This window comes from Manis javanica, chromosome 1 (genome assembly GCF_040802235.1).
Source record: "Manis javanica isolate MJ-LG chromosome 1, MJ_LKY, whole genome shotgun sequence".
Lineage (NCBI taxonomy): Eukaryota > Metazoa > Chordata > Mammalia > Pholidota > Manidae > Manis > Manis javanica.
Window position 1 is genome coordinate 139,899,995 of NC_133156.1, and position 15,664 is coordinate 139,915,658.

Sequence of the window (15,664 nt, forward strand, 5' to 3'; positions counted from 1 at the left end):
CTGATGCCAGGGCAGGAATTGCTGGTTTGTGAGCCTGAGCCAGTGCAGACTAGTTGGGAAGAAGGCACAGCAGGCTGCGTATCATGGTGGGGGGCCTTGGAGCTATGTAGCCAGCTAGGGGGATGGAGTGCCTGAAGATCATTTAAGCTCCCAGCCTGCAGGGCAGAGTGCACCCAGACAATTTTGTCTACCTGTCCTTTCTCCTGAGCAGTAAGCTCTGTGCAGTCCTTACCCCTTTAGCAGCCCTCTCGCTGTTAGGAAGTCTCTGACTGCCCACCTAGATCAGCCAGATATGAATTCCTATTTTCCACAAGAGGCTGGAATCCCTGTTTCTCCAGGTATTCGATTGCTCCTGTCTTAGCTTTCCAACCCCACTAATCTCACCAGAGCACCATGCAATGTAGGTTCATGCTCCCAGAGCAGATCTCCAGGGTTAGGTGTTCAGCAGTCCCAGGCCTCCACTTCCTACCTGCTCTGTTTCTCTTCCTCCTGCCAGTGAGCTGAGATGGGAGAAGGGCTTGGGCCCCACTGGGTCACAGCTTTGGTACGTTACCCTGTTCTGTTCCTTAAGGTCTGCTCTTTTCTCCAGGTATATGCAGTCTGGTACAACCTTCTTTCCTGTTGCTGTTTCAGGATTAGTTGTATTAATTATATTTTCATATTATATGTGGCTTTAGGAGGAGGTGTCTGTCTCACCTCTCACGCCACCATCTTTAATGCAGTGTCAATAATTATTTTTTACTTTATTGCTATACTATAACCAAAAACTCAATCTACCATCAAAAACAAAGCACTTCTGAAAATATTACTATGAATGTATATTCAAAAATTTAAAAAAAACAAAAAATCAAAAACACCAAAGGTTGACCAGGGAACTTGAAAAGTCTCAAAACTGTTTTGAGGTAAAAGGAGGAATTAGCCTCTGCAGGTATATACTTTAATTGGGAGAACATTCATGTCAGTGTGTGAATTGTTGAATATTTGCTTACAAATTTACTCACATATACTATATATGCCATAGAGATGCATTTAATTCTACTTTTTCAGGGGAAAAGTGAAAATGCCCCCAGCTTTACAATCTGTGACCAAGCGCTAGCAGAGCGCGGGCACAAACTGGGTCAGCTGTGCCAGGCAGCCTCGTGCCGGGCTGAGCGTGGGCGGTGCCACTGTGATTCCTGCGGGTGGCAGGCAGGGAGGGAAGTACCCACAGACCGCATCCCCGTCAATAGCATGTCATAAAAATAGCAAGTTCTCAGCAAACACTTGGAAAAGACAACAGGAACGAAAGAAGAACAATGGAAAGGATGAAAGAGTAAGGGAATTTGCCGGGAGGTATTTGTGGAAATTAGAGGGACAAGAGGAAACAGATAAATGGAGAGGCAGGTGTGAAAAGGCAGCAAGAAATACCTCAGTTAATGGGTAACAATCCATCTGGTCACCATTTCTCCCATTTCATAAGGTACTTCTTCAAAGTTGTATTTTGTTTTTTTTTTTTTGAGAAATACCTTATTTACACAGAGTATCCTGTTCTAGGTGATCTTGGAGAAGCCCGAGCAGGCCCCCAGGTGTCCACCCCGACCTGGACCTGCCTTTGCAGTGATCTGGAACTCCTCGTGCTCCTTCAGCAGCTCCTGGGTGTGCTGCACGCTTGAGCCCGTGGAGGTGTGCGTGGACAGGTAGAACTCCCCATTGTCATGGATCCACTCCAGAGCCTGGGGAGGGAAGGAATGGGAATACGGTCACGGCTGAGCACTCCTTGGTACCTCATCTGAATGTGGGGTCCCATGCCAAGGCGGTCACACACCAGGAGGGAGCCCCGCCAAGAGAGACAAGCTTCTGAAATAAGCCTCACAATTCCACAACTGAAAGAAAAAAACGACATTCTAGAAAATTATAATCACATCACTTGCGTAGCAACAATAAGTTTAAGAGTTTCTTAGAACCATGAACCTAAAGGCATAATAAAAGTACAATTTATAAGATCCTTTTTCAAGAATACTGAGAAAGTGTGGATAAATACTGAGACATTCATGCCACTAAAACTTTAGAACCTTCTAGGGGTGGTCTAACTAGAAGATAAAAAGAAAGATACAAATTCCCAGCTTTCAAATGTACGACGTGGGCCTTTCTTCCTACTCCCGCCTTCAGTGAGGACATAGGTGCACACCCATTCACCCGCCGAGGCCCCATCCAAGTATGCATGAACATGCGCCGCTGGGGACATGCTGGCGGAGGACACGGCTGGACCCTTCTGGGTGTAGGAGATGGATGGCTGCACCTGGAGAGAAGGGGGCCAGCCAGGGTCTGGCTGCACCTGAGTAACACAGTTCTAACTCCTCTGTGCCTTCATATTTGTGGAGGGAAAGAATTTTTTCCCTTCTATTTCCATATAGCTGAAGTGAAGTCAGACTTAAACATATACATGGGAAAAAGCAAATCTATGGAAAAGAAGCATCAAAATGTACAAGTTTTTACATTTGCCTTTTATAATCTCTAGGACATCCACTATGATTTGCTGGCCTTAGAATAGAAACACGCTATCTCTGTTAGATCTGTCACAGCATTTATGAGGTTTTAGAAGAACAAATGGAAGGAAACCATGACCCGGATTACTTGCCACACAGCTCACTGGCTGGGAATTACTTTCTTACACCTAAGCATGGCCATCCCATCTCTGGAATAGTGTTAACACTGATACTGCATCAAGGCAGAAAGTCGTTTTTCTCAACTGAGTAAAGGTCCCCATTTTCTCATTCATACAGCAGAAGCAAGTGCAGGGTGAGGCACAGGGTGAGAGTCACTCAGGCCTGCAGACTGGGAGGGAGGAGAGAGCTGAGAGAGGCCCGCAGAGACAGATGAGATGGGGAGACTGTGCAGGAAAGGTGGGCCAGCTGAGGGGTTCCCAGGAGCGACCTGCAGGTTGGGAGGAGTGGGAAGAAGCTCTGCAAGCGGCGGGGCAGGAAGGGGGCTGGAGGCTTGGGGGGACAGCTTGGGTCTCTGTCTGGGGCCGATGGGCTGTCATGTGGGCAGGGGATTGGAGTGGAGTGAGTGGCAGCAGCTGCCCTGGGAAGCTAAGTGGCTCAGAGGGTCAGACAGGACATGGCAGGATGGCTTTGGAGGTGGAGAAGGGGCAGTCTGACCCACGTGGGAGGTGTGTACCCCTGGGGCTGGGAAGCAGTGAAGGAGATGAAGGAAAGACAGGAGTCAGGAGCTACATGCCCTGTAAGGGGTGGCAGGGTGTGGGGATGGGATCAGGAGTCCAGTTCTGCCCTTGGCAAGGCCTCGTGGAGAAATGCCAGCGAGGTAGCTGGGTGTATGAATGTGGAGACCAGAAATGCAGGTCAGGGCTGGGGGTTACCAAAGGAGGAGCTAAAGAGAAAGGAAGGAGAAACAAGAGCAAGCTGCAACTGAGCCTGGAGAAAGCCAGCGTTCAGAAGCAGAGACAAGGAAGACGGGCAGCAGAGAGCCTGGTGGGGGATCAGCCACACAGTGGCCTGCAAACCCGAGCGCTGGGCCTCGCCAGGCAGACCAGGGACTGGATGTCCCCTCTCCACAGTCCCATCAGTGCACTGCATCCAATTAAGCCCACGATGCCATCCTGAAAACTGCAAATGAACGAGAGCCCTCAGAGACTAGTCTGCTATAAGCAACTGATACCTCCTATAGGACCAACCACAGTACAGAACAGAACCCAACAGGGCTGCAGGGCCAGAAGGTCATCATCTGTAATGGCCTAAACCTGATGTTATTTTTGACAAATGAGCTGGCTTTAGGAAAAAGCAAAAACACATTCTATTCTTTTTCTCTATCAAGGGAATTATTTATAATCTTGTTCTCTTTAGCTTTATGATTCCTTGTCTTTCAACAGAGAGAAAACATAGAAAGATAGGCGAGAAAAGAATAAGAAACAATTACTAATTAGAAACAAAGTCAGCCCCCAGAAATCTGAAATATGGTTGAACTATCTTTAAGTAAAATGTTAAAAAAATGTAACTTAAACATTAGGAATACTACTGCATGCCACATCTGTTGGGAATATGGTTAACTACACCCAGTAAGGTCAGCCAAGGTGAGAGAAAGGCCGAGTCATGGCGCCAGGCCTGGGGTCCATGAACTCCAGTGCACTGACCCCTAGGGAACCACTCAGTGCTGAGCACCCGGCTGCCCACTGCGAGACTAACATTTACCAAACTAGGACCAATGCTTTCCAAGTGGGAAACGTGTGCTGAGAAAAGTTTAATATTTCCTGGGCTAAAAGATGGCATTGAATGCTACTGGGAGACAGGCCCATGTTAGGTTGCCAGGTGGACTCGGAAGACAATCCGGGTCTGATGTGGGGACATGAGGGGCCGAGAGTAGTGAAGAGGCCCCAGTGACTCTAAGCTCCTTGATGTGGAGGGCATGGGATGTTCACAGGTGTTCTCTCCTCCACTACCCGATCTGCTAAATTCTGCAGGGATGGGTTATGGGTCGTATGCTGCCATGGAAGACAGAGAGAAGTGGCAAGAACCTCAGCGTTCAAGTGAGGGGTCAGACAGACACTCCCCACAGTGATCTTCCATGACCGACCCTTCTACAGGCAGAGGCACTTTACTCCAAAATGGTTTCAGAAGGGGAGCCTTCAGACATATCCTTGATGTCTGTGCATTAGCCAATTGCATGACTATTTTTTGACTGCACTGAATTACTAGAAATTCTGTCATGTCTCACTTTAGCTTAGTTTATCTGAAGAACAAAAGTTTATCTTGAAAATATATATATAGTGATACAAAAAACCTCGCACCATAGTATTTAACAAGTACAGAACCTAGGTTCCCCCATGACTTTAAATCATAATCACGACTACTGCTTGTACTTGACTCTCCTACATGTGACACAGTGGCAGCAGAGGCAAGCTGTGTGGCCACACTTGTTCAGGGTCAAAGTCACCAAGCAACAGCCTTTTACTATGTTGTGGGGTTTTCTTTTTACAACAAACTAAATTAAAAGGCGTGGCTGTTTTCACCATTTGCAAGTGGTTTTTGAAACTGCAGAAATGTCAAAAGCTGCCCATTTGACGATGCTGGTGTACACAGGGTGGAGCGCTGGGGAGCCAGACTAACAACTGACCTGCTTGGCACTTCGTTCAAAGACCACGTACTGCTGGCACTGGTCCAGCCGTCTCTTTCTCATGGTCCAATAATGCAATACCCTGTTCTCCCGCTGGAAGAGTTCATTCAAGATGTCTGAGAGAATAAAGAGAAAGAGGTATGTTGGTGCTTACAACCAGTGAAAACACCTGCGAAATCCCATTCATTTTTATTTAAAGGCTTTTTATTCAAATGACAGTACAAGACAGAATATTAAGGGCCACACTGTTTGCCCAACGTTCTCCATCAGCACATCAACCAGACCTCTCCCTATTCTCTTACCCCCATTTATTAGTGTATGGTTGAGATCATTGGAAACTTAAAGTTGGCCTTTAATCTCTCAGGTTAGCTGGATTAGTGGGGTGGGCTAGTGCATCCCCTGCTGGGCACTTTGATAATGGCTGGAAAGACATTAGCATTAGATATTTTGTTCAAGAGCATTAAAACCTTCCTATAGAGGGGATTTAGTACATATTTTAGAACATATGTTAAAGTGGTGGAATACTAGAAGAAAACAGAGGTGTTCTTCTTTAAAGTAAAAAACAAAACCATAAGCCATTAGGAGAAGGAAGGAGATGAAGCAGAGAAGCATGGAGCTAACAAGGCTAAAAAACCCTTGATTCCATAAAAATATAAAATATCATAACCAAACAGTAAGTGCCATGAAAACATTGCACCAATAAAAAGCCAGGAAAAACTGGGAAGATAGAAGACAGAGACTAATTTACTTACTGGTCAACAGAAAAAGGATGAACAATCCGTGAGAAAAATAAGCACAGCATATATAAATGCAAAGGCCACAATTTTCAGAACATGGCCACTAAATACAGAACCACTTTCAACCTCACCCAACAATGAGCCACCTTTCGCCATTTTCCTGGTAAAGACTGGTGCCATCCTGTGTGGAAGGGGTAGGCATTGAGCTACTAAGGAAGAAAAATGGAGCAGAATTTTTGCAGGGTGACTGGCAACCACACTGGAAGTGTGCATACCTTGGAACTAGTAATTTTTCCTTCGGAAGGACAGGGCTTACGTCAAACTGATTTGCACTGTTTGCATGAACACTGAGGCAAAGTCTGGGAAAATTGGCATTGGTGTATGCACCCACCAACTGGGGGACAGGTTAAATCAGTTACAAAATCTCTCTACTAGACTTGAAAAAGCACAGAGCAGATCTTTAAATTCTGATATAGAACAGGGGCTAGGACATTATTACGTGAAAGTAACAAATGGAAAGGAAAATACAGTCCCATTTGGGAGTGAATAAAAAAGTGGGATGGGTAAGTGGACTCTGCCTGTGTCTGTTTCTCTTCGTATTTATATGCACAGACAGAGTGCACAAGTCTATGATGGTGGTTACCACTGTCAAAGGAATTAGGTAAATTGCATCCACTTGTACACTTTAAAAATGTTTTACAGTGAGTCTGTTTTACCCTGAAGTTTATAAAAATAAGCAGATTAAAAACTTCTGAAAAAAAATTCCCAAGACTGAAATTCTAAGTCAAATAAATGGTACCTAAGATATAACTTAATCATATTGAAAAACCTTAAAAATACTAAGTTTTGCACAAATATTTACTGAGTTCCCAGAAGGCTGAGCTCTCTGTGAGGAACGAGAACCAGTGACTGATCAGCCTGGCGCTCATGTTATATGATCCTCATTGACAAAGTGAACTGGTTTAATGAAACCAAACTTTGAACTCTGAGGCCTGTCAAAAAACTAAGCCACTTAAATGAAAATATCACACATAAAAATTAATATAAGCCAATGGTCTTTCCTAGTCTCTTATCTCCATAGTGTCTGTCTGGGGCAGGCCTGAGGGGGGTAGGTAAGCAGCAGGGCATAGTGGCAGCTGCCTTCATGCAACAGGGACAGGAGCCCACCTGGGACTCCTCAAACTCCTGAGCGATCCCCTGGGGTCACCTGTCTCTTCTGGCACCATGGCCCTGACATGGATTTGCTACACTGTCCCATGCATAAGCCTTTGTCCTGTTTGTATATGATGAAATAAATGTTCTTTTTCCATGCATCCAGCATGATGATAAACATTTTGCTACTGTCCATCTAGTGAATGAGTACATGCCACGTACTCTCCTCTCTCACATGCACACACCTGTCCCATAGTACAACCTCGGAGGGGCCGTGACCCCTTTGATCAGAGGAAACAGTGTGGCCAACAACCAAAAGCAGCACTGAGAGTTGGGAGAACGGAAATGGTTATGAAACGAGCCAAGTAAACTGATGGCCAATACAAATAACTTGCTGGTGATGAAGGCTCATTTCTGCTGGAAAATGACTGCTCTTGTTACTCATTTTCCCAAGAGAAAGGCCCCCTGGCTAATAAATATAAATCTCATCTGTAGAGCTTAGAGGGTTTTACCAGTGTGATAGACAATCACTGGGTGACATCTGACAGGTGAATCTTGATGACCAGGGAGTGCACGATAATGTAGGAAGTTTTTACAAATCATATAGTTTTAAAAAGCATGAGAAGACCCATTTGTTAACTGATTATTGCAATTTTTTCCTCATAAAACCCAACTAAGAGTGCAGGTTGTGTGACCCCAGCCTCTTCATCTGTTGGTGCCAACCCCGAGACTCATGCAGAGGATCAAAGCTGACAGAATGGTGCCTTAGTCAAGATTGTTTTAAACAACTCTTATTTTCTGAGAATCTATTTCCATGTCATTTCAACTCAACTTGTAAGAAACAAAGAACAAAAAAAAACCAAAAAACCCTATGATTAAATTTAAGTTTAAAACTATGTAACACCCTGTATGTACTTTCATTATAAAATACTCAATTGCAACCCTATAAAGCAGGAATTACTGGTTCCCTTCACTTACATCCACATCAACCCTATTTATAGTTATAAAATTTTCCCTGATCTTTTTTTGTACATATGAGAAAGCATCATTTCATAGATTCTTATGCTCAAATGATATCAAACTATATATTATTTTGCAATTTGCTTTTATTAATGATGCTTTAAGTACATAAAATGATAACATTTTACAGCAACAATATTGGTATGTAACTGCTTAATTTGAACTTTTAATAATATTGTGTCTCTAGATAATTCTGGTTTTCATTTTTGCCCAATAAAATACTTTCACTTGTTTTGACAGTCAATGCCAATATACATCCTGAATTTTGTATTTTCTCCATTTATATTCTTAAATATTTTTCAGTAAAATACCAATCTACATATTTGTTCAATATCTTATTATTAAACTAAGATAATCAGTGAGAATTTTAATAACATGAAATGGACATTCAAAATGAAGCCCAAAACAAGATTACAGAACATGTCTTATCCAGCTCCTTCTATTGCCTATCAGTACACCGACTTCGAGCTGTACTCACTTTTTACTTGTTGTTCAGGGGCTTTGATATGTGTCACCATTCCCGGCATGTTCACACTATTCCTATGCAGGTACTTCAGGAAGACATCTGCGTTTCTTCTAGCAAGTGTGCAAGCCTACAAATATCAGAGAGCAATGTGTTGTTAAGGTGACTTACACAAACATGTATTCTAAGTATATGTGAGTGACATATGGCTCTACATTGTTACCTAAAAATATTTGTCTGGTTAAAGTGGGGCTTGGAGAATAATACATAGGTTAAATCCTATTTTAATTTTAAAAAAAATCTCTGACTTGGGGCCCTTGCTCTGAGGAAGCCAGCTACTTTGTTGTGAGTTGCCCTACAGAGAGGCCCATGTGGCTGGGGACTGACGGTGGCCGCTGGCCTGACTCCAGAGAGGAAGTGAAGTCCTTTCCTAGTTCAGGTTTGAGGTGACTGCATCCTTGGGAGAAACCCTAAGTCAGAGGACTCAGCAAGCTGTGCCTGGCTTTCTGTAAAAGGCAGACAGTAAACACTTCCAGCTTTCCAAGTCATATGGTCTCTGTTGCAACTACTCAACCTGGCCACTGGAGAAGCCAGCAGTCACGGATGATACACAAATGGATGAAGTGGACAGGGTCAGCATTCAGGTCCAAGTTTGCCAACCTCTGGTTTAAGGCATCAGGTTTTGGGGTGGTATGTTATGCAGTGTTATTGTGGTAATAAATAACCGGTATTATATTGTTACAAGCCAAATAAGTAATTTTTATTAATATACTAAAAAATAAGAGTTTTAGGTATAATTTAATTATATATGAATTGGAAATATCTTACTCATATATTGTCCCAGATCCCTGGAATTAATCTTTTCTTCAAGGAGCTCCGTGTCCTTCTGGTAAATGGTATGCAGAGACCATTGTCTGGGTACCACACTAGATGCTTGGTATCACTGCCCTGGTCATTGTTTTGAGGCCTTTTCAGTACATGGAGCTGGGAAATTTTTTTCTAATTAAGAAAAAACTAACCATGAGGCTCTACTGAGAAACCTGAAATAAGCTGCTGTACCAAACATATATATGACAAAGCAAGCTTGAAAAATTTCTCATTTAAAGCTTCTCAGAGTGAAAACTTCCAGCCAAGCCTAAAATGGATAAAATTTTTCCTGACACAACATTTTTTGATGAAGTATTCATAGTAATCCTGCAAACTACAGGTATGTCAGACGACAGGCTCTGTGGAAGGGTGTGTGAGCTGCCACACTGCATGTGGCTCTGCTAAGGGCAGGACAAGTGACTATGAAAAGGTAAACAACTTTGACTGACTGAAACACCCTGAATATATTAAAATCCATCATGATAGGAAAAAAGGTTAACCATATGTAGAGGTTGCTAGGGCACCAGCTCATCACTCTAAAAATCCTATAGACAAAGTGAAAGCATCGAGCATTTACCTCTACTTTAGAGTCACTGAACAGCTGAGGAGGGAATAAGCCCAGCCAGTAGGGCAGAAGGAATGCCAGAATCTCAGCATTTTACAACTCCTAATGAAACAGCATCACTGCCAGCTACTAAACATATTAAATGAAAGGCAGATGCGGATGAACTGGACTCAACACATCTGAAGCACTAATAAATCCCTCCTGCAGAGACCTCCTGAGCCTCCTGATACAACGCAGGGGTGCACACTGCGCCACCAGCAGGTCATGCTGAGTGTGCACAAGCCCACATGCACCTGAGGCTGATCAAGGCTTGCAACCTAACCAACACATGTTCCGGGAATCCAGGATGGTTTTGAATGACTCCACGGAATACAATGACCAAAATCCATAATGGGGAAACTCCACAGTATGAATGAATGACTTCCTCAATTAATGTCAGTGGTAATGAAAGGGAGTGTGGTGTTTTGATTAAAAAAATATTTGAGAGAGATATTAATCAAATCATTGTATGGACTTTGGTTTTTGGTTAAAACCACATATAAAAAGACATTTATGGACAATTAGATAAATTTGAACATGACTGGATTTCAAATAAAGTAAGTTACTGTTAGTCTTTAGGATTCGATAGTGGGGTAGTGGTTATGTTTTAGAAAGGTAGAATTTAATGTTTAGATACAAATTGAAGTATTTAAAAATAAAATAATGTAATATCTAGAATTTAAAATAACCCAGTGAGGGTGGGCATACTCCCACATGTTGATAATTCTAAAGCTGGGTGAAAAGTATACAATGGTTTATTACCCATTCTATTTTTGTATACATAAACTTTTTATTATGAGAGTTTAAGGATATCCAATACATAAACACTATAGAATCTTAGTTGAATAAAGAATCTGAACAGGTTTATGATCATTTTTGCTTTATGATTTTATTTATCTTAATTATTAACTAACTAGTATTCAAAATTGTTCTATATTTAATGGATTTCAGAGAAAGAGGGGTAAGTTATTAATGATTCCAACTCAAATTATCCTAACAGTGGTCAGCATTTCCTAACTTAAAATACCGATGACATGTAGGGGAGGGGCTTTCAGGTCCTGTTTGAAACAGTTATACTTACTGACTCTGGGTGAGTTGTTTCCCACCCTGATTTGCTTGAAAAGAAAATTACTGTGGTGGAAACTCACATAAGTTTCCTGATAGAATTTTCAAAGAGTTACAATTTATTCTCCCAGACTAAACAAAAACTCTTTCTGTCAGGACAGACTATCACCTTCAGAAATGAAACAGAAATTAAATGTTACAGGAAATGGTGCCAGAGGGGTCAGAGTGCTGATACAAAGAGAAAAACTAAACTTCATAAAGCAACAATAAACAGTAAGCACCACACCTATTTTTAACAGGTCTGAATGGCAATAAGCAGAAATTTCTCAAGAGTAGAAAGAATGCAATGGAAACATTCAATGTCAATGTTTCTAAACACTGTGACAACTTTTTTAAATTGCTTCAAAGCACATCAGTGACTTATGTGTGAATATATATGACAAAGCAAGCTTGAAAAATTTCTCATTTAAAGCTTCTCAGAGTGAAAACTTCCAGCCAAGCCTAAAATGGATAATGGATAAAATTTTTCTGACACAACATTTTCTGATGAAGTATTCGTACTAATCCTACAAACTACAGGGGTGTTACGGGTGTTCCTGCTTCGCCACTGCTCTACACTGGGCTCATACTTCTGAGAACAGTTTTTAGTCCTAAAAAGGCTGAATTTCCAAAAGAAGATTATTTTAAGCTATAAGCATTTTGTTTCATCAAATCAATCAGTGTCTCTCTGTGTCTGTTTAGAATCATTTGGTATTGTGACTTCCACCCATTCCTGGTCACACTGACTTCTAGCCCTTTCTCTGTGATGGAAAAGACTTCCAGAGTTCCTCTGACTCATCTGTGTCATGTTGCACACAGGGGCAGCAGGGAGGCATGTCGGGGGCTCCCCTGGAAAGTGAGTATACAGTTTTTTGAGTGGTGGTTTAGACATTCTCTACCATTTTGGGGGGAACCTCCCAGACTGGTGTTCACTGCAGAGCGGGGCACGCCGCCCCAGCCCTGGAAGCCAACTCTGTACCTTCAGGAATGCTTCCTTTTGTTCCAAATGCTTGCTGATCATGGGGGTGACATGGTCTGTCTCAGAATTGGGGCCCAGTTTGTCAGCTCCCCCACACCAGTCCTCTTCTCTCTTGTACTCCTGCTCCAGGCTCTCGAGGACACTGCAGACCTGTGTGCAGAAGAGAGTTGCAGGCTCCTTAACCTTTAACCGCTATTTGGTGTCTGAAGGCACAGATGAACATCTTTGGAGCATTTTCAGCACGAGTCTGGGGATAAAAGTGCTCCCCCAGGATGAAGGGCATCAGAAGGAACCATGGGCTCTGCCTCACATGAAGGCAAACGCAGGATCAAAGTAGGCAGGCCATTCAGAATAAGAACACATTTCCTGTCTCTCTCTGGCTGACATGTTTCAGGTCATATATTTAAATAAGAGGAAAAGGCATGTCTTCTCAGCTACTTTCCAACCCATTATTTTTTGATACCTAAAATAATCTCAGTTCTAGAATGCCTCTTCTCTCTGTTGACTTGGAATTGACTGGGGGTAATGACTGAGTTGTAGAGTAAAATTAAGCTCAAAATAAAACATTAGTTGGGAGCCTGGGGGCGAGCCCCCCGCCCACCTGCTCAGAGGTTTTGTAGAAGGCTACGGATGCGTTCACAAGCTTGAGGCGGTCTTCCATCTTGAGCATGAGCTGCTGCCAGTGAGAGGCCACCTTCTCAGCACAGTCCCTGATCATGTCTGTGTCATAGTGGTTGGCCTGCAGCATGGCTTCTGCCTTCTGCTGCACCTGCAGGGCACTCTGATGGGTTTTCTAAGGCGAGAGAAAGAAAGGGGAAGGTTTATTTAATGGGGCAGGGGCAGGGGCTGGGGGCCACACATTTCCTGGAAAGGAATTCAGAAGGCTACAGTCATGTTCTGTTTGCTTTTACAGAAATAGCTTCAGCTAATACTCATTAGAACACTTCTAAAAACACAGCAGACAGCTCAATACAAAAAAAAAGTTTTTGTGCTTAGCAACAACTGCACTATTTAAATTAATTACCTAATGAAGGATGAAATGCATTAAGACTTTACAGAATGGGTCTAAGTAGTAGGGTTCTCAGCTTGAGAAGTAGCAAGAAAACTCTTAGTAGCCAGTATTCCTAAAAAGCTGTTGAAATGCTCCATTTGTTTTTCCTGTTGATCCTTCTTATAATAGCAGCTAGAGGCAAATGAACAAGTGGATAAAGGTGGCTAAAGTGCATGCTTTTTATTTTCATTTTTATTGTAAACTTTGGATTTGAGTAAAAAGTTCTCAAGAACTACTTTTTTTTTCTTTTAAAGGGAAACACAATCAAAAGCTAAGAATGAACCAACTGTGTTATCTAGAGGTCTATGCCATGTAACGAATCTGTCAAAATAACATGGCAAATCCAGTAACAAGTCCTGCTCATTCATCCCTCACTAGAAGATTCTATGAGGGATCAGAGGTCAAGTTCTCAGTGAAGAACCAGAAAGCCAGGAAGCATAGCAGTCAGGAGGAGTTACATGAGTCTCTGTGGACACAGCTTCTTTCCAACTTCCAGCAAAATTGTGCGTTTCACCTGAAAAGGTACTAATGGTTTCAAAAAATAGTGTATCCAACATAATCCTTTCCTTTACCCAAACTGTGACACACATTGGCAATTTACCAGAAATCACGTGGCAAAGTGTACAACTTTCAAAAGATGCTAAGTCTGGGCTTCATGAAGGAGTGTACATGTGTGTTTACTGGCCCTGAGCACTGACAATAAATTAATGTAGGAATGAACTGATGGTAATTTCTGTGGCCTCTGCCTTTGGATGACAGTATGTAACAAGGGCAGGAAACAAATTTTCTGGAATCAAATGCTCTTTTTCCCTTGATTTACCTTGAGACCACCTATAATTAACTAACTCTCCCCCTAAAACACTATAGAAATAATTAATCAAAATGTTGTGTGAGTAGAACTGAGCAGGCCTGCCACAGGCCCGAGGCATGTGCTGAAGCCCTGGCACGGCACAGCCTGCCGTCAAGGCACGAAGTGCTCTGCTGAGCAACACTGGTTTTAATCAGGGCAGGGGGAGCGCTGTGGATGGCAAGGCTTACTGGTCACAGTGAGTGCCTGAAGTGCCTCTGGCTCTGGGGAGCCGCCCAGAGCACTCGGCTTTGTCCTGGCCGGCCCCACAGAGGAACACGGCTACCAATCCTGCCCAATACTGGAAACCTCCGCTGAGACTCCAGCCTGCGCCCCTCCTGGTGCCCAGGTGTTCCTGACGGGGCAGGGAGCATCCCTGCTGTCAGGTCACCCTGGCTGAAGGCAGGTGAACTATTACTTCCCTGGGGTTACCAGGCTGCCCCCTTCTCCTGTAATACACTGTAGATGTGTAAGTGCTGCCATTTTGGGTCCTTTGAACCCCATTTGGCTTGCAGGATCAGAACTACATGAGGGACTTAACAGACTGGCCCTGAGGTTGGAGAGACCACCTCGGAGGCAGGACCCACTGCCCTACCTCAATGGCATGCTGGAACTGCTCGTGCTCTCGCTGGAGCTGCTCTGCCTCTTGCAACGAGCTGGCTGTGATGAGCCCGGCATTCAACATCGACTCTCCATTGCGGATCCAGCCCAGCACCTGGAACGTCACACAGGTTCTCAAAGCAGCCGCCCTCCCCACGCGACCTCTCCGTGGACCCACAGTGACCAGACCCGTGTGTACAAGGAGGTCAACCGCTTGCCTCAGCTCTGAGGTGTTGAGTTCTTTATGATCCTAATAGCAACAGCATGAATTCCTTCAATGGTATCTGATCATAAGTACTGCATTTTAAAGTTAGCTCCATTATTTTTAGTTTCAAATGGGATCTGAAAAGGCGGAGCATCCAGTGGATCATTATTAGTCCACAGGTCAAAACAGATCGAGGACCACATAACAGAAAAACCTACCTCCCCCAAGAATTCCCTAACATTCAAGAAAAGTAGTTTTTATTCCTTTTTGTCCCAATAAACATGCAAAATTAGCAGTGATTGATAAGGGAACTATCTTATTTCATTAACACACTTTCCAATTTAACATCAGTATTAAATGGCACACTACTGAAGAATGAATTAAGCAGTACTCTAATGCCCAGGGCCAGCCCACAGGATTCTCAGTATCACACACAAAGGGATCCAATTCCAACTGCCAAAGCCACAGAGATCGTGGAAGGTCATTCTAGGTAGTTGTTTGTGGCAGGGACCACTTGTTACCTGCCCCAAACCTACTTTTTTGTCTCCTTCACTCAGAAAACCCTACTTTTTGGGGAGAGCTTAAAATAAAACCACTCTCAGGTTGGTTACAGATATGACATGATTCTAGGTATTAAGATCAAAGCAGTAGCCTCAGAGGGTGGGGGATTTTGTGAAAAAAATCTCTTTTCTGATACAGGTATTGTTTCTTTCTTGTTATGCTTTCCCCTTCCTGATGCCTGGAATGTGGAAGTGCCTGATGCCTTGAAGTTTGTGGCTACAACATCCGTTTGGCAACCGTGAGAAAGATGGGAAAAGCTGCCATCACCAGATGTCAGCTTAACCTCTCACGGGACCACTGCATGAATGCAAGCGATCTTCTACCTCCTGATTCATAACATGGAGAAAATAATTTTAAGCGCCGTT

The 15,664-nt window shown here is 43.3% G+C and overlaps 1 protein-coding gene across 8 annotated transcripts in view; it reads right to left on the reverse strand.

The window, feature by feature from the left end:
- The window catches only part of TRIO (trio Rho guanine nucleotide exchange factor), a 340,446-nt gene that overhangs the window by 115,924 nt on the left and 208,858 nt on the right, over positions 1–15,664 (reverse strand). For all 8 annotated transcript variants that reach the window (XM_073237759.1, XM_073237756.1, XM_073237760.1 and 5 more), the window contains exons 16-21: positions 14,529–14,648; positions 12,637–12,828; positions 12,036–12,185; positions 8,497–8,611; positions 5,110–5,225; positions 1,590–1,712 (exon numbers count right to left, since the gene is read on the reverse strand). In XM_073237759.1, coding sequence (XP_073093860.1) covers positions 1,590–1,712; positions 5,110–5,225; positions 8,497–8,611; positions 12,036–12,185; positions 12,637–12,828; positions 14,529–14,648 — 816 coding nt within the window. The remainder of the gene's footprint in view (positions 1–1,589; positions 1,713–5,109; positions 5,226–8,496; positions 8,612–12,035; positions 12,186–12,636; positions 12,829–14,528; positions 14,649–15,664) is intronic.